Raw genomic sequence first — 23,562 nt, forward strand, 5'->3', positions numbered from 1 at the left:
CTGTTTACCTTGCAAAGCGCAACAGGGAGATGTCATTTACAGCGCTCTGGAAGCCGGCTGTCCGTTCTCAATAAAGATCGCAGCGCCTCCACAAACATGGCGAGCGCAGCTGTCTGAAGTGTGTAAAGTTTTGTTGAAGTGTGACAGTCCGGGGTAATGATGGCGGCGGTAGACGTGGAAGAGGAGAGTCTCTTGGCCTCGGTGTTCCGTAGCAGCTTCCCGGAGAGCTGGCGGGACAGCCCGGACTTTGCTGCTTACTTGTTGGAGCTCAGCTCCTTCGGGGTAGAGAAGCTGAAGAGGGAACCGGAGAGGCTGAGCGAGGAGAGAGCTCAGATCCTACAGCAGACCCGGGAGCTGGCCTTCACCCACTACAAGACCTTCATCCGTACGGCCGACTGCACCGAGCTCATCTACCGGGACTTCGGGCAGGTGGAGGATAATGTGTGCCGACTGCTGGGCAAACTGCCTGGCTTCCAGGAGACCTGCAGGTACCACCCCCATAGTATCCTCATCATCTCTCCGCGGTGTCCCCGTGGCTGTCCGCTCCCGCGGTGTCCCCGTGGCTGTCCGCTCCCGCGGTGTCCCCGTGGCTGTCCGCTCCCGCGGTGTCCCCGTGGCTGTCCGCTCCCGCGGTGTCCCCGTGGCTGTCCGCTCCCGCACGGAGGAAAAGGAGACGTCGAAGGTCTTTGAAGATGAACCAGGTTCAAGCCCCACCATCCAAGTGGGCATAGAGTTAGAATAAAAAATAGCCAAGCGAAGTGAGGCCGAGCCCGCAAGGAGCCCTGTTACTATGTGCTACCGTATGTCCACTTGGATGGTGGGGCTTGCACCTGGACTCAGTGCGCAGGCACCGTTCTGCTCCCGCGGTGTCCCCGTGCCGGTCTGCTCCCGCGGTGTGCCGGTCCGCTCCCACAGTGTGCCGTCATCACCCCTTCCTTAGTATCCCCCACTTTATTACTTCTGTCTTTGATGCCTTTCCTTCCCTTGTTATAGTCCTCACAATTACTCCTCTATTTTCACCCTTCCTATGATGTAGCTTACCTTATATCCCTCCTTGCCATTAGGGTTGTGTGCCCCTTTTCTATCACCCTGTGTCATTTAACAAAAATAATTGGACTTTTTTTGGTTGCAGGGGTTTTGTTAAGCAAGCAGAAGATATCAGTTCCAGTCGACGTATGAACACACTGACCTTGAACCGACATACAGAAATCTTAGAGATCTTGGAGATCCCACAGTTAATGGATACTTGTGTGCGCAACGGTTATTACGAAGAGGCTCTGGAGCTTGCTGCTTATGTTAAACGCCTAGAGAAGAAACATTCTTCTATACCTGTCATCCAGGTTAGTTTCATTGATGGTCTGAAAAATATCAGAACAATTTTTCCTACTGTTAGATAGAATTGGTGACACAAACTAATGACTACATGTGTCCTGTAAACACTTTAGTACCACGCTATAGCCAAAAGATGGCTACAGAGCGGCTCTCTCTTTCTGGCAGGACGTCCTACCAGAATCTAGCCCCCGGGTATGTGCATCAAACATGCATTGTAACTCTGTCTTTTGGATACAGCTGTTTACAGATCACAGTAAAGGGCCAATTGCAGCAGCCCTTTACCATGTGATCAGCTGAGTCTAATCACAGCTGGTCACATATGAACAGACTTACCAGTTATCGGCATTTCATTTCCTCACGCACTGTGCCTGTGTGAGGAGAGAAGAGCCGATAACCAGCAAGGCTCTCGATACATTCTTTACACTGATAATCGGGGCACTGACCATCAGTCAATGCTGCCGGTTAAAAATGTTCACCTTTCTCAACATGTTATACCTATAATTGGGGTGTAAAATGTAAACTCCACGAAACTGCTTGTATCTTTGTGTACCTCTGGAATGAAACTTGCCAATGCATGATGTAAGGAATTCCCATTTAAAAATGTGTTTTGCTTGTTTAGTGGGAAAATCCCTTTTCCTTCCCGCTATAAGGCAAGTGCTGTCTGCCAATTTTCTACTTTCACATTGGCGTGGTGGTTCTGTTAGCAGTAAAGTTTTAGCAGTGCTTTTTGGCAGCTAGCGGGGCGCTTCCAACCTAGCACTAGCGGCCTAAGGGGTTATTAGTGCCTGTGTTGCAGCGCTTCTGAAACGCTTTTCGTGCTTTGGCAGCACTGCCTATTTATTCCAATGGGCAGGGACGGTGTAGGATCGCTCCCACACCACTCCAAAGATACTGCTTGCAGGGCTTTTTTTTTTTTTTTTTCTGTCTCGCAAGCATACTGCCCCAATGTGAAAGCACTCAGGCTTTCACACTGGGGAGGCATGAGACAGTTTTCAGGAGCTATTTTAAAATGCCTGAAAACTGCCTTGGTGTTAAAGTAGCATTACATTTCCTTCTTCCTCTCTGAAATGGTACTGTAGTTTTCTAACACTATATTTTTGATTTTGTTTTTCTTGGCAGGGAATAGTGAATGAGGTCCGGCAATCTTCACAGCTCATGTTAAATCAGCTTCTGCAGCAGCTCCGCAGTAATATTCAGCTTCCGGCCTGCTTGCGTGTGATTGGCTACCTTCGCAGGATGGATGTCTTCACAGAGGCCGAGTTGCGTATCAAGTTCCTCCAGGCCCGGGATGCTTGGCTGCGGTCTCTGCAGAGCTCCATCCCTCAGGATGACCCATATTTCCACCTGACTAAAACTATTGAGAGCTGCCGTGTCCACTTGTTTGATGTCATCACACAGTATCGGGCTATATTCTCTGATGAAGACCCCCTCCTGCTTCCCCCTCCGCCTAGTGGGCTTTTTCCTGTGAATGAGTCAGCTATATTTCATGGTTGGGTGCTACAGAAGATCAGCGAGTTTCTACAAGTGCTGGAAAGTGACCTTCAGAAGGGTGTAGGTAGCCGACTAGACTCTCTTTTGGGTCAGTGCATGTACTTTGGACTGTCCTTCAGCCGCGTAGGTGCAGATTTCCGTGGGCAGCTAGCGCCCATCTTTCAGCGCGTCGCTGCTGAGAACTTTGCACGAGCAGCCAAGGAAGCCGTGGAGAAATTCCAGGAGGAGATGAACATGTATACATTGATCTCTTCCCCCATGGTACTGGGCAACAGTATCCCACCAGTTCCAACACCAAATGCCCAACCCGGAACCTTGCAGCCTCCTATGGTGCTTCTGGATTTCCCTCCACTGGCCTGCTTTCTTAACATCATACTGGTGGCTTTTAATGACTTGCGTCTTTGCTGTCCGATAGCTCTAACTCAGGAGGTGACAAACACGCTTCAAGATTCTTTGGAAAAGGTAATTTTTGTATGCTCTCCCCGGTCGTTGAATCAAAGATCTAATTCTCATACACGCCTCTGTTCTCAGATCGCAAGATCATAGGCAAAATGTACATAGCCGATTAAATTGTCTCTCTACCTTGTGATTGCTGTGAACCAATTACAACAATCACAAGTTGTCAACAAATCCTCCCCTTTCTCTGTCATTAATCATTTCTCTGCCAGTGTATAACTGTAAGTAACACTGTTGTCACTGTCCACTAACAAAAGGACGCCATGAGCAGTGAGGAGGCATATTGACCATAAAAAGAGCACACTGACCACCAGTGTTATGGAGACAAAACTCTACTGACCCCTGCCAGCTATGGCGTGCTTCCTACTGATCACCTACGTTTAAAGGGCCACAATAATAAGGTGGCACTACCTCCTGGCCACTAAAATCTGTAAGCTATTTTGTGCATTCCTGACCCCTGCACTCAGCTGTATACATTATGTCCTAAACTAAACAATTTTGGGCATTTTAGGACTGCAGGAAAATTAATAGGCACTTTATTTGTTTTCTATATAATGTTTAAAAAAAAGTGTTTTTTCAAATGCCACCAAAAGAAAACGGTCTCAAAAAATTATCTAAAATAGATTTGGGTACAATGTCACATGACTGAGTAATCTTCAAACTATCACAGCAAAAAAAAAATGCCCTAGTAATAAAGGGGTATATACAAGCTGGTATTTAAGTGGTTGAACATGTAAATTGACATTATAATGTATCGTTTAACCCTTTCCTATTTTTTGCTGATATGTTAGTACGTGTCAGTTCACACTATTGCAGTGCAGGAAATCACATGTGATGCGGAGAGGAAAGCACCGCATTCATGTTCACCCGAAAGATGAAGACACCTTCTTTCTTTCTTCTTTTACTTTTTGGTCCCCCACACTTGAATCTGATCACATGGGTGTTCACAGATGCAAACCGTTTTTGGGGTGTATCATTGACACCCGCAGTGGTTTGCATGAACGCAATAAATAGGTTTATTTATGTTTAAAAAATGGCTACTTGCAACAATGCTGAAAACGACAGGCCGATCAAACAATGTGCGGTGTTACAAACATCTCTATGCGTCACTTCCAGTTGTTCCTTAATCCAGTAACAATGGATTACTGGTGGTTACTGGATTAAGGAACAACTGGAAGTGACGCATAGAGACGTTGTAACAACGCACATTGTTTGATCTGCCTGTCGTTTTCAGCATTGTTGTAAGTAGCCATTTTTTAAACATAAATAAACCTATTTGAGACACATTCCCTGCTTTCATTTGCCGTGGATGAACGGGTGAACTAACCAACTGGGAGCCATTATTGCAATACAGCACTCTTAAGGACATCATCCCTGGTTACCACACTCAGGAGGGCTCATCATTAGAAATATCTGAGTGCCGTTTCTTAACCATTTAGAGGTAAGCGTATAGAGAGCACTGAGTGGAGCACACGAAGAGTACACAGTGGATGTCACCTGAAGAGTTTGCCTGTCACATTACTGCACACCAGCACTTTTTGCACATTTACGGTTTATGGATGGACTTTTATGGGCATCACTACTCAATATAAATAGGACTGTATTGGTACACTTAAAGGTTTACACAAAGGATCATTTGATACTCAGCACTTTATGATAATCTTGCACTATTTAGTGTTCATTCAATTATTATTTAATATTGAGCACCTGATGATGATTTGCACAATTTTGCACTATATTAATTGTTTGTTTTTAATTATCTGCACAGCAGCAGCTATTGTATTCCAATTTATGGTAATGTTTTTTTGTGCATTTTTTTGAAAATAATTTATTTATTTGCGTAGTAGCAGTTTGCACAGCAACTAAATAATTGCATGCACAGCAGAAATGTGCATTAGGATTCACCATTAGTATTGATATAATTATTGATTTATTGCACTTTATCTATGAGGTAGAATACATATCAAACAAGGATTTTCCATCTTTGTAGTAATATTTGGTATATAGTTTGCGCTGATCACCTTTTTTTTTTTTTATTTATTTATATCAGAACATTATTAACCTCCCTGGCAATATGATTATGTCTGCATGTTTTTTTTTTTTTTTGATTTTTTTTTTTTTTTTTTTTTTGATTGTCAAAGCGGTACATTGGTTTGCATGGAAATTTTGTTTTATATTGTAGGCCTGTAATTCTTAGGATTAACTCACTTAAATCAGTCCAAACAGAGTCTAGTAGACATCCAGGGTATGAGAAAGTTTGAAATTATGAAAGCATGAATTTATAATATAATACATTTTATTCAATAATGTAATCAAAAATACTGAAATTTGCTCAGTCGCAGAACGTCACTGTCATCACTTTCAGTGTCTGATGACGAATTTTGCCACAAATCACTATCGCTCAATTCTGAAAGTGATTTGAATTCGCTGGCTTTTTTCTAGTTGGTCTAAAACCGCTTTTGACGTTGAGGGGGCGCTTTTTGGTTGCTATGGACGTTCTCAAGTTTCCAGGCAGAAAGAAGTGTGTGTGTGTGTGTGTAATATAAATATATATACTGCAGGCAGGGCACTGGACAAAGCATTAGGGACAAAACTGAGGTGAAATGATTTGATACTCAGTGTTAATTTTGGCAGCACATTTTGATTTAGTTTTAGTCTTAGTCTGAGGGCTAAAATGGCATTTTAGTTTTAGTCCTATTTTAGTCTTCTGCACGTGTTTTAGTGGACTAAATTTCCAGTACATTTTAGTCGACTAAAACTCTAAAATCTAATTGGTGTAGTTAAATTGTAATGCATTATTTAATTATTTCTCTACAATTTCCAAACGCATAATAAACTGCTGCTGAAAAATCAAAAATTTTGTTATTAATAGTTAGGTTTGAACATGCACTACAGATACAGATTTAGTCGTTAAATAAAGACGTTATATAAGTAAAACCGTTTCATCAAGAATATTGCTGTTTTGACAAAAGAGTAATGTAAAAATACCAAAACAAAAAATAAGAACTCTTTGCGTGACCGTCATACCAACAGTAAGGCTGCATTCACACCTGCGCGTAGCGTTTTCAAGCAGAAAATCCCGCGATTTTGCTGCGTTTTTACCGCAATTTTGTGCAGGGCAAAAGGTCACCAATGTTAAAAGAAGAAAAACGCCCAAATCTGCTCAATTCGAGCGACAAAAAAGGGTCCGGAACTTGTTTGAGCTTCAGGCATTCGGCTTCAGGCGACATGGAGTGGAGATGTGAACCATCTCCATTGAGAATAATAATTTTTTCCTCCTCCAGCGTTTTGTAGCTTCAGGCTTCAAGCTACAAAATGCTCAGGTGTGAATGGGGTCTAAAGCATCCCTAGACCATTCATGTGTTTTGGTTGGCTGCTTCTCAGCCAAGGGAGAGGTGGACCCACTCAGAATGCCATGAATAAATTCTACAAAAACATCCCTAGGCTCCGGGAACAACTTCTCTTACTACCCATCTAAGAACAGTTTGATGAACAACAATGCCTTTTCCAGCATGATGCAGCTCCTTACCATAAGGCAAAAGTGATAACTAAGTCGTTTGGGGAAGTGGGAACAAAAAACTGAAATTTTGGGTCAATGGCCAGGAAACTACCCAGACCTTAATCCCTTTTGAGAACTTGTGGTGGACTGGTGATCAAGGTCAATCCAACCTCAAGAGGCTGGTGAGTGAACAAAAAAAAAAAACACAAATTCTGACAAGCTGCCATGATGCCAGACGCAGGCGAATTGCAGCAGAGGTCTTGAAAAAGAAGGGTCTACTCAAGTCAACACTGCAAATATATTGACTTTTTGCATAAACTTGATGTAATTGTCAATAAAAGCATTTGACATTAACACTTATGGAATGCTTTACCAGATACAATGATCTGATGTCAGATCATGTATACTAGATACATCTGACACAAAAAGGATCTAAAAACACTGAAGCAACTCTGGCAGACATTATTAAAATTAATATTGGTGTAATTTTGGCCATAGCTGTACATGGGCAAGTTCAGCACATAGACAGCAGCAGACTACACAGGCACTGTTACTTGGCACAGGCGCAGCATAATAAACCAATACTTGAGGGTAATGCTTATTTCTACAATAAGAATACATTTACTGTCCGTTTTTATTATTTCAGCAGTTCTAATTCTCGGATACATTCAAAGAACAAGTGCACAGTCTACAATAATGCCATTAGTATGTGGATTTACTGGATTATAACAGTCGCCACTTTAAATTCTCCTGCACTTTTATTCTCTTTGCAATGACAATAATAGAGGTAAATATCACACTAAGGCTCGGTTCACACGGGCGATGCGAGGTGACACGACCTGCCGTGACCTCAGCGGCGACTTGCAAATGACTTCTGTATAGAAGTCAATGCAAGTCGCCCCGAGGTCGCCCAAAAGTAGTACAGGAACCTTTTTTCTAAGTCGGAGCGACTCGAGTCGCTCCTCTTAGAACGGTTCCGTAGTACAGAACGGGGGCGACTTGTCAGGTCGCGGCACGGCAAGTAGTGTCGCCTCGTGTCGCCCCCTGTGTGAACCGAGCCTAAAAGACTACTGGGGCAGGATCCCGGCATAAGGCTCAAAGGCTGCCCTTTTTGACCGTCCATTACCATTACTGATTTATTTTTATTTTTCATTAGTGTGATAATTACCTATATTGTTAAATGTGTCAATGCTAAGAGAGAGAGAGAGAGTACAAGACAAGTTGCTAAAAAATGGTGGTTGTCATTGTTCCTCATACTAATGGCATTTGTAGCCCGAGACCCTTAGCCTGTGCATTTTTTCCTATAAATTTTAATTGACAATTAAAACTGTTGAACTATTCTTCCTATTGCAATAAGCACAACTTACAAGTATTAGGTATGCTTCTTATGTTGGAGATACCTGAAGAGAATAATAAAACACTCATTTGTTTCGGTTCATTTTAAGGAAAGCACTTCATGCCAACATGACCCTTGCTCTATTCCGTCGACTTCTAGAGAGGTCACTTGTAACACTGAATACCCTCTCTGCAAAGGCTTGAGAAGCTGGCATAGCCAGCAGGTCTGATGAAAAAGGGTTTAGCTGGTGATAAAGTGTCATTCTTTGACAGCCAAAATTCTGTTGCGGTGTCCTCACTGATAGCAACTTGGTGCAAAATCTCTTCCTTTATATTTTCTGATCTGCTGCTCTTTGCTGTTTGGGGAGATCCTCTTCCTGGGTCTTCTGTGGCATTTAGAAATTAAACCAAAAGACTTGCTGCTTAGCTGTGAATGCCGGTGCTTCTTCCACTTCCTGTGATTATTTCTTCCACCACAATGTCTTCAGTCAATTCCTCGTGTGTGTGTGTGTGTGTCAATGTGGATTTTCTTGCTGCATACTCTTCTGACTTTTTAAGCAGTTCCTGAATATTCTCATCCGCTACATCAACAAGGGTTTCACAGACAATAGGGTTGACTAAACAAGCAGTTGCTGCAAGTGGAGAGAAAATTTCATCAGTTGGATCTAAGAATAAAGCAAAGCGCTGGTTTACATTCCTTCATTTTCTGTGCAATTGTGGCAAGGTCTTGGTAGCTAATGTTCTCTTTAAAGTCCTCAAGATGGCTGAGCAGATCAAAGAGGGCATGAACATGGTGTCACTCCTGGAGGGTTTTAGTATGTTCTGCAAAAGGCAGCAGTAGGTCATGCAATGATGTGAGCTTTTGCCATTCACTAGGGAGCAAGCTGTCCCATCCCATAATTGAGACTTGGCAAACTGACTTTTTTTAGTTTGAGGAGTCTTGCGATCATGTTGAATGTACTTGACCAGCATGTGAGGCAGTCATTTAAAAGAATAAGGCCACGATTCTCCAATAGCTTCTGTGTTTCAATTGAAGACTTGCAGAAGAGGTTCACTATTGATCTTGCTTGATCCAGTAGTCACCTCACACTTGCCTCCTTATGCTCTTGTTGATCTTTTGGTACCTAACAAGTGGAACACACAGCCAAATAAGCATAAAGTATAGAAAAGTTTTCTGTTCCATTCTATTTTAACACCTAACATCTTATGGGAATACATTTACAGTACACAAGACTAAAAATAAAGTGGAAAAATAGCAAATGTGCACCCCGTAGAGTATAGCAGATGGTGCCCCCATATCAATCATCTCATAGCAATGTGATAATTGACTTTCAATCATGTAAAATGATAATAAAAAATGGCTCACCGCAGATCATCAATTTCTGTCTCAGCCTCAGAGTCACTTTCCATCATGGGGAAGTGTTCCTCGCTGGTGCTGTCATGTGTTTAAATGCTGCCACCATATTGCTCCCATTTGTCTGTTATCGCTGTAAGGGTCTTCCTCTTTGGCATGTCCCACTCTTGCAAGCATTTGTCCACACATGATTTGATTAACTGTGCAGTGTGTGGTTGGGCTACTTGTTCAAGTCAAATCAGTGCAAATAGATACTCCTACAAACATCTTGCTCTCTCTCGCGCTCTCTCTCTCGCGCGCGCTCTCTCTCGCGCGCTCTCTCTCTCGCGCGCTCTCTCTCTCTCGCTCTCTCGCGCTCGCGATCTCTCTCGCGCTCGCGATCTCTCTCGCGCTCGCTCTCGCTCGCTCTCTCTCGCGCTCGCTCTCTCTCGCTCTCGTGCTCTCTCTCTCGCTGGGCTGTGCCAAAATTGACAGTGCCCCAACCCCTCCCAGTGACCACCCAAAAAGTGGAGTTAAGTGTTGCTGTGCTTACCTTTTTTGTATGAATTTCATGATGCGTTGTCCGTAAATGATGCTTCAAGTTTGTATTTTTACCAGCGAGTGTCACTCCACATGGTTTGCAAAGAGTCTTGTTGTCCTTAACATCAAATGTAAAATACATCCTTAGATCTTCTCTTCATTTTCTACTAGTGACAGTCACAGAAGCTGACATTTCCAGTATGGTGGGGAGGAACTGGAAGTCTGTGTGCACAGTGCTCTTGACAGTGGTCTGAGTAGAGTAGGCCTGTAAAATTTGGAAATAAATGACATGTAGCACACACAACGCTGAAGCCTGGATGGTGGTCTGAGGGGATGGCCTATAATCCGACAAAGAGGCCTTGATGCTACTGTCAGAGGAGGCTCTGGACGGATGGTGGTAGTCTGAGGGGAGGGAAGGCCTCAGGCCTGCTGTGCCTGTACCACAATTCTTGTATTTCACTAGTCTGCACTCACACAGTCTGCTCTGCATCTGGGTGCCTGGTCAGAACTCGGGACTCCGGAGGCTCAGGCCTGTAATGTGCACACAGTGCCGCTCGCCTCTCACTCGCACAGTATCTAGCAGACTGGCACTAGGACTTTGAGCCATCACGGTGCTTGCTGGGCGTGGATTGCGGAAGATGGCAGAGCTCCTTTAAAAAAAAAAAAAAAAAACGGAAGTTGGTAAACGTCCCTCCTTGCCATTTTCGTCTCGTTGTCGTCCATAACGAAAACGGACCAAAGTGTGCTGTACTTTTTGTTTTCGTCACTGTAAAAATGCCACTGATGAATTCGTTGACAAATGTTTTTGTTGATGAAGTTAACACTGGATACAGTATTGTAATCAACAGATGAGAGAGTGTGTGTGTGTGTGTGTAATGATTTAATAAAGTATACATAATCAACAAAGTCAAACGTGATAAAGTAATACACAATGCGATTATTGCAAGTACATGGGGGGGAGGTGAGCACTGCCACTTACCGAAAGGACCCACACACAAGTTAGCCAATGTTCCCCTATGGCGAATGTGGGGGACTTATACACATGGAAGGATACAATAACTGGGGTAAGAAATAATAAAAAAAAAGATTCCAATAAACGTGGGCTCATGAGTCAGTTTAGAGGCAAGAAGGTGGGGGGTTGAAAAAGGGAAGGGGGACAACACTGTCCGATACCATGGGGTTCATTTGCAAAATCCTGGTGCAGCTCTGCATAGAAATCCAATCGGCTTCCAGGGTCTATTAAGGTTGGGTTCACACTGCATCATGCTCTGGCCCACAGCAGGAGTCTGGTGCGTCCCCCATCCACCGTTTCAGGTCTGATTTCAGCCCAAATTTTAGGCTGAATTCAAACCTAAAATGGACCAAAAGATGCACAGGGCTCCTGTGCAATTAACACCGGAGCTGCTGCGGAGATGTGTGAACCGGCTCCAAAAGAGCCGGTCACAATCTCCTGCTATGCGAATTGGATGTGGAGAAAATTGGCAATCGTGTGAACCCAGCCTTAGCGAGCTGATACCATGCACAGCTGCACTAGATTTTGCACTCTAGTTTTAGTAAATCGACCCCCTATGAGTATTGACATGCTTCCATGTTTTGCTTTACAAACAAGGTGAGGCTGGACAGCTAAACTGTTGTGCCTAAAGTGAGAGATGCTTTAAAAGACAATTTTAGAATGCTGCAGCTGTTTTAGATATACAGTAAATTGGTGTGTGTGTGTGTGTGTGTGTATATATGTATATATATGTGTGTGTGTGTGTGTGTGTGTGTGTGTGTGTGTGTGTGTGTGTGTGTGTGTGTGTGTGTGTATATATATATATATATATAATTACAGTCAGGGGGAAAAAAATTATTTGATCCCCCCCCCCCCCCCGTTGATTTTGTATGTTTGCCCAATGACAAAGATGATCAGTCTATAATTTTAACAGTGCGAGACAGAATAACAACACAAATATCTAGAAAAATGCATTTTTAAAAAAATGTATAAATTGATTTGCATTTTAATGAGTAAAATAAGTACCGTACTTTTCGCTCCATAAGACGCACCTAGGTTTTAGAGGAGGAAAACAAGAAAAAAAATATTCTGAACCACATGGTGTACTAAAATAATTTTCCAGTGACCATTACTGTAAATGCAGACTGACATGATGTTATCTCATCTGCCTGACAGAAGACAGAGCAGCCCAAGCGGCCGAATGCTCTGTCTTCTGTCTCGGGAAGAGTGTCAGACCCAGCGGGAGATTGCCTGGCGCCCACGGGGGGTATGGATGTCTGTCCCCCTCTCTCCTGTCCCTGTGACTGCGGGGAGCGTTACCGTTGGTGGCTGAGGGCCGTGCCTATCTTATATTCGCACCATAAAACGCAGAGATGTTTTCGCCCACATTTCTGGGGGGAAAACATGCGTCTTTTATGGTGTGGAAAATACAGTATTTATTTGATCTTGCTATCAATTGGCAAGGTTTCCGGCTCCCAGGTGTCTTCTATACAGGTAACGAGCTGAGATTAGGAGAACTCTTTTAAAAGGAAAGAGTGCTCAGCTTGTTACCTGTATAAAAGACACCTGTCCACAGAAGCAAATAATCGGATTCCAATCTCTAAACCATCGCCAAGACCAAAGAGCTGTCCAAGGATGTCAGGGACAATATTGTAGACCTACACAAGGCAGGAAGGGGCTTGATGAACAGCGTGATGAGAGAGTGACGACAGTTGGTGCAATTTATTCGCAAATGGAAGAAACCCAAAATAACTGTCAATCTCCCTCAGTGTGGGGCTCCATGCAAGATCTCACCTCTTGGAGTTTGTGATCTCAAGGTAGCTGGGACCATAGTTGCCAAGAAAACAATTGGTAACGTACTACGCCATGAAGGACTAAAATCCTGCAGTGCCTGCTGTCTGAAGTTTGCTAATGAACATCTAACTGGTTCTGAGGAGAGCTGGGTGAAAGTGTTGTGGTCAGATGAGACCAAAATCAAGCTCTTTGGCATCAACTCAACTCGTCATGTTTGGAGGAGGAGGAGGAATGCTGCCTATGACCCTAAGAACACTATCCTCACCGTCAAACATGGAGGTGGAAACATGCTTTGGGGGTGTTTTTCTGCTAAGGGGAAAGGACAACTTCACAGTATCAAAGGGACGATGGATGGGCCATGTACCGTCAAATCTTGGGTGAGAACATCCTTCCCTCAGCCAGGGCATTGAAAATGGGTAGTGGATGGGTATTCCAGCATGACAATGACCCCAAACACATTCCCGGGGCAACAAAGGAGTGGCTGAAGAAGAAGCACCTTAAAGAGCTTGTAAACCCTCATGGTTTTTCACCTTAATGCATTCTATGCATTAAGATGAAAAGCCTCCTGTAGTGCAATAGCCCCCCAGAGTCCCCCTTTTATTACTTACCTGAACCCGATCTTTCCAGTGACGAGAACAAGCTCAGCAGTTCCAGCTGCTGTCTCCGGTCCTCATCAGACAGATTGATAGGAGCTAATGGTTCCTACTGCTGTCAGTCAAATCCATTGACATGGGCGGCAGGGTCAAGTGTCAATGGACGAAGCAGGACTTGGGAGAGCACAAGGGGGCACTCAATGCGGGCAGGAGCGCCGCTGGAGGCCCCCAGAATAGGAGGATCGGGGCAACACAGTGCAAAACCCTTGCACAGAAGAGGTAAGTATGACATGTTTATTTAAGAAAGGGGGGGGGGAACCTTTATAACCCCCTTTTAAGGTCCTGGAGTGGCCTAGTCAGTCTCCAGACCTTAATCCCATAGAAAATATGTGGAGGGAGCTGAAGGTTCGAGTTACCAAACGTCAGTCTTGAATCCTTAATGACTTGGAGAGGATCTACAAAGAGGAGGGAGACATAATACCTCCTGAGATGTGTGCAAACCTGGTGGCCAACTACAAGAAACAGCTGATGCGCTCTTCTGGATTTATTTTTTTGTTCTGTCTCTTACTGTTAAAATAAACCTACCATTAAGATTAAAGCCTGGTCAATACTTTTTTCCCTCACTGTATATATGAGCTGTTAAATGTGAATTAAATTTTTTGGGCATTTTAAGTTTGCCAACTTATAATAAACGTATTAATTGTGTACCCATGATAAAAACCTATATCTGGAAAAAATAAAATAAAAAAAATAGTGGCTGCCGGTCATAATGTTTTACATTTATTAAGTAAGGTGCTTTCTTTATTTTACCTATTCTATTGAGGTGATGGCCAACATTGTTTGTTTGACTTCTGTCTTCTCTACAGGTTGTGAAAACGATCCTATTACTCCATCGAGCTGAGGAAGCTGCTTTCAGCGTTCAAGAAAGGGAACTTTTTGTTCAGTTCTGCACAGTTTTCCTGGAGGACCTGACGCCATATCTGAACCGCTGCTTACAGGTTCTCTTCCCTCCAGCTCAGAGGGCTCAAATTCTAGGTAAAAACCTCAATTTAGGGAAGACCTGGGATCTCAGTAAGACAACAAATTAAGGGGGTGGGCAACTACATGGCAAATAATGCATTTGCTTGGCAAAAATATGAATGCAACCTACTCGCTGGGGGGACAACCTCTGGAGGAATCTAGGCTGGAAAAGGACCTGGGGGTCCTAGTAGATGACAAGCTCAGCAATGGCATGCATAGCCAAGCTGCTGCAAGCAAACCAAACAGAATATTGTCATGGATTAAAAAGGGGATTAACTCCAGATATAAAGCAATAATTCTCCTGCTCTACAAGACTCTGGTCCAGCCGCACCTAGAGTATGCTGTCCAGTTCTGGGCACCAGTCCTAAGGGAGGATGTGCTGGAACTAGGAGTCCAGAGAGGGCAACAACACTAATAAAGGAACTGGAGGACCTTAGTTATGAGGAAAGGTTACAAGCACTGAACTTTTTCTCTGTGGAGAGGAGACGCTTGAGAGGGGACATGATTTCAATGTACAAATTCCATACTGGTTACCCTACAATAGGTATAATGCTTTTCTGTGAAAGGGAATTTAATAAGACATGCGGCAATTCACTAAAATTAGAAGAAAAGGGGTATAACTTTAAACTACGTAGAGGGTTCTTTACTGCAAGAGCTGTTAGGATTTGGAATTCTTTTCCACAAGCAGTGGTTTCAGCTGGGAGCATCGATAATTTCAAAAAACTATTAGGCAGCTAAACAACCACAACATACAGGGATATACAATGTAATACATAAAATCACACACATAGGTTGGACTTGATAGGCTTGTGGGTTTTTTTTTTGTTTTTGTTTTTCAACCTCGCCTACTATGTAACTTGTAAAATTATGGGTTACACCGATGAAGGAAAGCATTAAGTCAAATTTTGTTCTCAGATGTTCTAATAGTCTCAGACATTAACCATAGTGGAATTCAAAGGTACAGTAACTGTAATTCTATTTGAAGAGGGGCAATGATTAGGATCGTTCTGAAAAAGTATCAGGTCTCATGCACACAGGACATTTGCCCATCTGTGCTAGGCAAGCAGTGGTTTTAGCAGGGGAAAAAACGATTGATGCATGTGAATGCGATTAGGTATGTCAAGCACTTGGGTGTTTAAAAGAGAAGTTCAGGTTTGTTTTTTTTCCCCCCAAGGATCATCCTTACCTAGGTGGATGCAGCATCGATCCAAAGCCGCATCTGTCCCCCACCGGCTCTAAGACTGAGAACTGAGAGATCAAACACCAATGATCACTCGCGTCTCAGAGCTCTGTGAGAGCTGGTGGCTGTCAGTTATCGCTGTCTGCTTTTAAGAAAAACTTGGTCTGTTGTGATGTCCACCGCTACCCTGTCCAATGCTGCCTACTTCATTCACCAGGTCTGGATGCCTGTTAAAGTGGCGGGCCACCCTAAAATACAAAATGGCATTAATATTCTTTAAAAAAAAATTAAAAGAATATATATATATTTTTAATTTACCTGAAACCGCTGTTGCTAGGCAATCTTCCTAATCTTCCTCTTCCTGTTCCACAACGCTTTTTCCTCTTCGGCGAGCAGCGCCGTTGCCTTCTGGGACGTGTGTCCCAGAAAAAAACGGGGCAATTCACAAAGTGTTGCAAGGCTCCACCGCCTGTTTCCCTTGGATAAGATGGAGGTGCCGGCAGCCGATCCTATAGACCAATCCGCCTCGGGCGTCCGACATCACAGGCTCGCTGGACAGGTAAGTGTCCTTATTAAAAGTCAGAAGCTACAGTGTTTTGTAGCTGCTTACTTTTTTTTTTTTTGTTTTTGTTTTTGTTTTTTTAAAACACCACTTTAACTAACTCAATACAGTGCACTTACATCCCCCTTCCTGACCAGACCAATTTTCAGCTTTCAGCGCGCTCACAGTTTGAATGACAATTACTCAGTCATCCAACACTGTACCCATATGAAACTTGCGTCCTTTTTTCCACACAAATAGAGCTTTCTTTTAGTGGTATTTAATCACTAGTGGGTTTTTTATTTTTTGGGCTATAAATAAAAATAATACGTAAATTTTGTGAAAAAAATGCAGTTTTCTTTGTTTCTGTCATAAATTTTTGCTAATTAGTAATTTTTCTTCATACATTTTGGCCAAAATGTATACTGCTACATATCTTTGGTAAAAATAACCCACATTAGTGTATATTATTTGGCCTTTGTGAAAGTTGGAGAGTCTACAAACTATGGTGCCAAGCGCTGAAAATTGATGACATCTGATCAGGCCTTCACTACATCAGGTGTATCTCATTTCTTGAGACACTAATGCCCCGTACACACGATCCGAAAATCGTACGGAAAATACCGCTTTCGAAGCGATCGTACGATAATCGGATCGTTAGTACAGAGCTTTCGAGAGCCGATTAGGACAGTACATCCGATATTATTCTATCGGCCATGCACGGAATTTTTTTTCGTACGATGCCAAATCGTACGATTTTCGTTTAATCAGTACAGCTATCGTTCGAAAATGCAATACAAATGCATTACAACACATGACATCACTTCCGAATATTTTTTCTGTCATGCGGGAATTTTCGTGACTTTAGTAAACTCATCAGATTCGATCTGAGATTAGCATGCAATAAAAAACGGACGATCATTCGTCCAATAATCTCATCGTGTGTATGGGGCATAAGCCCTTGTACACACGGTCGGAGATTCCGTCGGACCATTTTGTTGGATATTCCGACTGTGTGTGATCTGCATCGGACTGTTTCCGTCGGAATATCAGACGGACCAATTTTTCCAACTTGCCGGTAAAATTTTCCGACAAAATGCTCCGATCGGACATACTCCGATCATGTGTAGCCTACTCCGACGGACAAGGTGCCACGCATGCTCAGATCAAATTCCTAGACCAAAGCTATTGGCTACTAGCCTGAACGTAGTCCCATCCTAACGAAATAACGTCATCACGTTATGTACAATCGGATTTTCTGACAATTTAGTCCGACCGTGTGTATGCAACATCACTTCCGGAATTAATCCGTCGGAATTACGCCGACGGATTTGGTTGTCGGAATCTCCGACCCTGTGTACAAGGGCTAACAAGTCAGGAAAGTACAAATGACCCCTTTTTACAAAGTAGACATTCCAAGATATTAAAAAAACTCACCATGCTACTTACTTAAGTTGTCATTTTTTCCCACAATTCTTTGCAGAATGAAGATTTTTTATTTTTTTTATTTTTTTATTTTTACTAAATTGTCATATTATCAGGTTATTTCTCACACACAGCATATTCATACAACAAATTACACCCCAAAATACATTCTGCTACTCTTCCCGAGTACGGCGATACCACATGTGTGAGACTTTTACACAGCCTGGCCACATACAGAGCACCAACATTGATGCAGTACCTTCAGACGTTCTACGAGCAAAAATGACGCATCTCATTTCTCAACCACCTATTACACTTTTGAAGCCCCTGGAGTACCAGGACAATGGAATTTCCCATAAAATGACCCCATTTTGGAAATCGAACACCCCAACGTATAATCTGTGAGGCATAATTAGTCTTTTGAACGGTTCTTTTTTTTTTTCCCAGAAGTTTTTGGAATATGTGGAAAAAATTTAAAAGGCATTTTTTTTTTTTACACAGCCTGGACACCTAGAGAGGCCGAACATTGAAGTAGTACGTTCAGGATTTTTAGGAGCATAAATGACACATCTCATTCCATTCCTACCCATCACAATTTTGAAGGTCCTGGACCACCAGGACAGTGAAATTACCCACAAAATGACCCCATTTTGGAAAGCAAACACCCCAACGTATATTCTATGAGACATGGGCTGCAAATTGGTACTCTGATGGGCTGGAGATAGGTACTCTGATGGCCTGGTGACAGGTACTCGGGTACTCTGATGGCTGGGTGACTGGTATTTGGGTACTCTGAAGGGCGGTGACAGGTACTCATATTGATTGTGACAGGTACTCGGGTACTCAGATGGGCTGTGACAGGTACTCGGATGAACTGGGACAGGTACTCGGGTACTCAGATGGACTGGGACAGGTACTCGGGTACTCAGATGGGCTGTGACAGGTACTCGGATGAACTGGGACAGGTACTCGGGTACTCAGATGGACTGGGACAGGTACTCGGGTACTCAGATTGGCTGTGACAGGTACGCGGGTACTCGGATGAACCGGGACAGGTACTCTGGTATTTTGATGGGCTGGGACAGCTACTCTGGTACTTTGTTGGGCTGTGACAGGTACTCTGGTACTTTGTTGGGCTGTGACAGGTACTCTGGTACTTTGATGGGCTGTGACAGGTACTCTGGTACTTTGATGGGCTGTGACAGGTACTCTGGTACTTTGATGGGCTGTGACAGGTACTCTGGTACTTTGATGGGCTGTGACAGGTACTCGGGTACCCTGATGGGCCGTGACAGGTACTCAGTACCTGTCACTCACAGTCCATCAGAGTACCCATGAGGGGTGGTGAAAGGTCCTCTTTATTGGGGGGGCAATCAGTGTGATTGGTGTAAACTGAGCGGTAACGAGATGTTAACGCAACCTCCTCCTCACACACGATCGGTGTGTGAGGAGGAGAACCCAGCAACATCTCGTTACCGCGGTTTGTTTACATTTTAGTGATCGGCTGTGAAAGGATCACAGCCGATCACGTGGGTAAACAGCCGGCCAATGGCTGTTTACCAGCGTCGGTGACGAGCAGTGTTCCCGGGGGAACACGCCGCCACTGACGTGCACGCGCAGCGCACCCCCGATCGCGCACATGCGCCGTGCACAGTGGGGGTGTGACCATCTGTGATCGGCCGTGACTTCATCACGGCCGATCACGTGGTAAACAGCCATAACCAATGGCTGTTAACCCCCTTCGGTGGCGAGCGGTGTCTCCGTGACACGCCGCCACCGAAGAAACGGGGATGCTCGCGCATTCCCTGTTTCAAACGGGAGGCCGTTATATGACGGCCTCCCGCCACAATAGGTGTGCCGCCTGGCCGTCATTTGACTGCCGGCGGTCAGGAAGTAGTTAAGGATATTGTCCCTTTTCTCTGCCTATAGGACTACCTTCTGATCTTTATGGGATGTTCTATTTACAGAAGTCCCTCTTATTACGATATGCCCATGTAAGCCAGAGTAGAAATGGATGTTTAAGCAGTAATGGCCATAATCACAGAGCAGGATAGAGAAATAACATTGCGAGAGGGGAATACTGGACTAGCGCATTTTTGTCTTCATGTCTACTAGAAGTAGAACTAAAGGTAAAAGGGGTTTTATTATTTATTTATTTTTTGCAATCGCTTGACTTACAGAATTGGAACTTTTTATTTTTTTTAAACCATTTTGGAAAAGGTACAATGTAATTGTCTGGCAAATGTGTTATGTGTTCTTAATAAACATTCAATATGTCTTTCCAGGTGTGCCCCCTACACAGCTTTCTCGCTATGGCAACTTGGGCTCCATCAATGTCAATGTCCTGCATGAAGCCTTGGATGGACTATTGCCACAGAAGGAGCCTGTACTTGTGACTGACAGTGAACCAGTGACCAGATCATCAACTGAATCTGCACCAGAAACACTATTCCCACCCCCCAAAAGTATAGAAGTGCCAGTGAAAGACATTGAACAAAAACCTACTGCTCCTACAGAGATGACTATGCCTACAGAAGATAGCTAGTGACTGTTATATTGGGAACATGGCGATGAGAGGTGGGATTGGCCTGGTACTCATAGATTAACGGGACACTCCAACTAAAATATTAGGTTTATACTTGTTTGGTAAACCGCCCTAAGTGATTACATGCATTGCAGAAATGAAGTTCCATTAATACTGAATTGACCGCAAAGCATTGCTGACAGATGTCCACTGCAATGAATGCACCAATGTGCCAGAAATGATTATATATACACCTATTTAAGTATCCAATGAATAGACTACCGTAACACAACATCTGCACTCCAATAGTGCCCATAAAATTAAGTTAATAAAGGCTTTAGAAAAGGAAACATTTGCTATAAGCATCATTAAACTCCGTTAGGGCTCACACTTATCAGCTGTGCTGTAAGTACTATGTGCAATAAACAAGTGGATTTTCTTATAAAGGGATCTGGCTTTAGAAAAGTGCATTGTACAGAAGTTGCACTTGATTAGAATTTTATTTTTTTTCACCAAATGAGGCCCGGCACTTATTTTAGACAAGTTAATGACCTGTGATCTGCACTCTGCAAGAGGATTTTCCCCAGAGCTTGCTGATTGTGGTGAAGCTTAATTTTTTAAAGAATACCTAATCACATGCAAGGGGAAAAATAATTTCTTGCACGTGATTGGATAATGGAAGTTAACAGAGCTTCACCACATTTATGAAGACTTGGGGGTAATTCACTTGCAGAGTGCAACTGCACTGCACAGGAAGCAGCCTATTTACCTTTAGTAAACATATGTTTACAGCTGTGTGTTTCGTTTTATCTTTTAAATACTGAAAAAAAAACATCTACATAAGAGACCAAGGATCAAAAAGCGGTCTGTACAGATTGTCATCAGCACAGTGTCCTCTTAAATACAGAAGTATGTTAGCTGGCTTTGCTGAGCAAGAGCCTTCCATGCGGCTGGCATTTTCAGAGGGTACAACAATGGCAGCCTCCATTTCTCTCTTGGTTACCTTTAGGGCCCTTTCAGACCTATGCATTGTGGTAAGGCACAGTAAAATGCGAGTCATCATTATGTACAGTAACACAAATAGCACAGGGGTGGATTTACTAAAGGCAAATAGACTGTGCATTTTGCAAATGCAGTTGTACCAATTTTCCCCAGAGCGTTAGTAAATGTGCTAAACCCCTGCTTCCAATCATCTGCAAGCAAAGATGTGCTGCTTTTTTTTATTCTATTTTCCTTGCACCGGTTTGGGTATTCTTTACAAAGTGAAACTTTGCCACATTGCATTTAATAAGGAAAACTAATTCAGCTGCACTTGCAAAGTGCACAGTCTATTAGGATTATTATTTTGAATGACACCTCTAACTCCATAAACAGATGCACCCTTGTTGCAATGCACACAACATTGTACAGAAATTGCACATATACCATTCCTTGTGGAGCTTCATCAGAAAAAGTGGTGCAGGTCCGATTTTGCTTCATTGTGGTGAAAATGGGGTGTGGTGAGAGATATAGGGCTATATAAAATAAAAACTAAATTGTTTCTAATAATAAAAAATATTATTTTAATATAAAAAAAAATCTCTTTCTCTATTTTACTATTTTGGAGGGTTTTTTTTTTTTTTTTTTTCTCATTTCTCTCTATTTTCTGAACACTACATGAAAAACACTGAACACTCAGAAATGAGCGTTCAGGCATTTTTTGAGCTTAAAGCCAACTCTTCAGAATGCGACTTTGGAGGGGTTTTTACTTTTCCGGAAAAATGCCTATAGTATGCATGGACACATATTCTAACATGCAGTGGAGTTTGGAGGCAGAGAAAAAAAATAAAACTCAAATGCCTGTTTAAGCAGCTTATTTCAGCTGCAGTGTGCATGAGACCTTAACCACTTCACCTGCGGAAGGATTTACCCCCCTTCCTGACCAGGCCATTTTTTGCGATACGGCACTGCGTTGCGTTAACTGAGCAATTGCAGGGTCGTACGATGCTGTACCAAACAAAAATTGACATCCTTTTTTTTTTCTCACAGAGCTGTCTTTTGGTGGCATTTGATCACCTCTGCGGTTTTAGGGGGTTAACACTAGGGGGCAATCAAGGGATTAAATGGGTTCCCTCAGCGGGTTCTAACTGTAGGGGGATGGGATTGCCTGGGGGAGGTGACCGATCGGTGTTCCTATATGCTAGGAACACACAATCTGTCTTCTCTCCCCTGCCAAAATGTGAATTTGTGTGTTTACCTAGACAGATCCTGCGGCTGTCGGCATGCGCATCGGCTCCTCAGTACTGCAGCGGGCGCATGCCCCCTATATAAGTGACCGCCGTATAAGTACACCGATTCATGCAGGGGAGTCATTATGCCGCCAGCAGTCAGCAAGCAGTTAAAGTGGTACTAACAGCAAAATAAAAAAAATGACATCCTGTATATAATTCAGTCTGTCACCAGCACAATAAAGCAGTCTTTGGTTTTCTGAGTTCTGAGGTTTCTCAACTCCAGTCCTCAATTACCCTCAACAGGTCATGTTTTCAAGCTTTAAATTATTTTGTATATGTAAATCAGTGCAGCGCTTAAAGGCATCTATCTCAATAAGTGAAAATATATTTCAAGCAAACAGACAAATAGTGATAAAGAAGTCCACTAGATACAGTGGTGTGAAAAAGTGTTTGCCCCCCTTCCTCATTTCCTGTTCCTTTGCATGTTTGTCACACTTAAGTGTTTCGGAACATCAAACCAATTTAAACAATAGTCAAGGACAACACAAGTAAACACAAAATGCAATTTGTAAATTAAGGTGTTTATTATTAAAGGTGAAAAAAAATCCAAACCATCATGGCCCTGTGTGAAAAAGTGATTGCCCCCTAAACCTAATAACTGGTTGGGCCACCCTTAGCAGCAACAACTGCAACCAAGCGTTTGCGATAACGTGCAATGAGGCTTTTACAGCGTCCTGGAGGAATTTTGGCCCACTCATCTTTGCAGAATTGTCCTAATTCAGTTACATTAGAGGGTTTTCGAGCATGAACGACCTTTTTAAGGTCATACCACAACATCTCAATAGGATTCAGGTCAGGACTTTGGCTAGGCCACTCCAAAGTCTTCATTTTGTTTTTCTTCAGCCATTCGGTGGTGGACTTGCTGGTGCGTTTAGGATCATTGTCCTGCTGCAGAACCCAAGTTCGTTTCAGCTTGAGTACACGAACAGATGGTCGGACATTCCCCTTCAGGATCTCTTGGTAGACAGCAGAATTCATAGTTCCTTTTTATCACGGCAAGTCTTCCAGGTCCTGAAGCAGCAAAACAGCCCCAGACCATCACACTACCACCACCATATTTTACTGTTGGTATAATGTTCTTTTTATGAAATGCAGTGTTCCTTCTACGCCAGATATACTTGGACACACACCTTCCAAAGAGTTCCACTTTTGTCTCATCGGTCCACAGAATGTTGTCCCAAAAGTCTTGGGGATCATCAAGATGTGTTGTGGAGAAATTGAGACGAGCTTTGATGTTC

At 43.2% G+C, this 23,562-nt stretch overlaps 1 protein-coding gene across 1 annotated transcript; it reads left to right on the forward strand.

Moving 5' to 3' along the window:
- The first annotated feature begins 12 nt into the window (after positions 1-12).
- On the forward strand, positions 13-20,404 carry COG8 (component of oligomeric golgi complex 8). Its single transcript, XM_077448683.1, has 5 exons — positions 13-488; positions 1,133-1,340; positions 2,452-3,285; positions 14,231-14,399; positions 19,816-20,404. The coding sequence occupies exons 1-5, from the start codon at positions 157-159 to the stop codon at positions 20,073-20,075; spliced, it is 1,803 nt and encodes a 600-aa protein (XP_077304809.1). The 5' UTR covers positions 13-156; the 3' UTR covers positions 20,076-20,404.
- The last annotated feature ends 3,158 nt before the right edge of the window (positions 20,405-23,562 follow it).

This window comes from Lithobates pipiens, unplaced genomic scaffold, assembly GCF_037356315.1.
Source record: "Lithobates pipiens isolate NorthernLeopardFrog02 unplaced genomic scaffold, aLitPip1_a1.2 Scaffold_22, whole genome shotgun sequence".
NCBI lineage: Eukaryota > Metazoa > Chordata > Amphibia > Anura > Ranidae > Lithobates > Lithobates pipiens.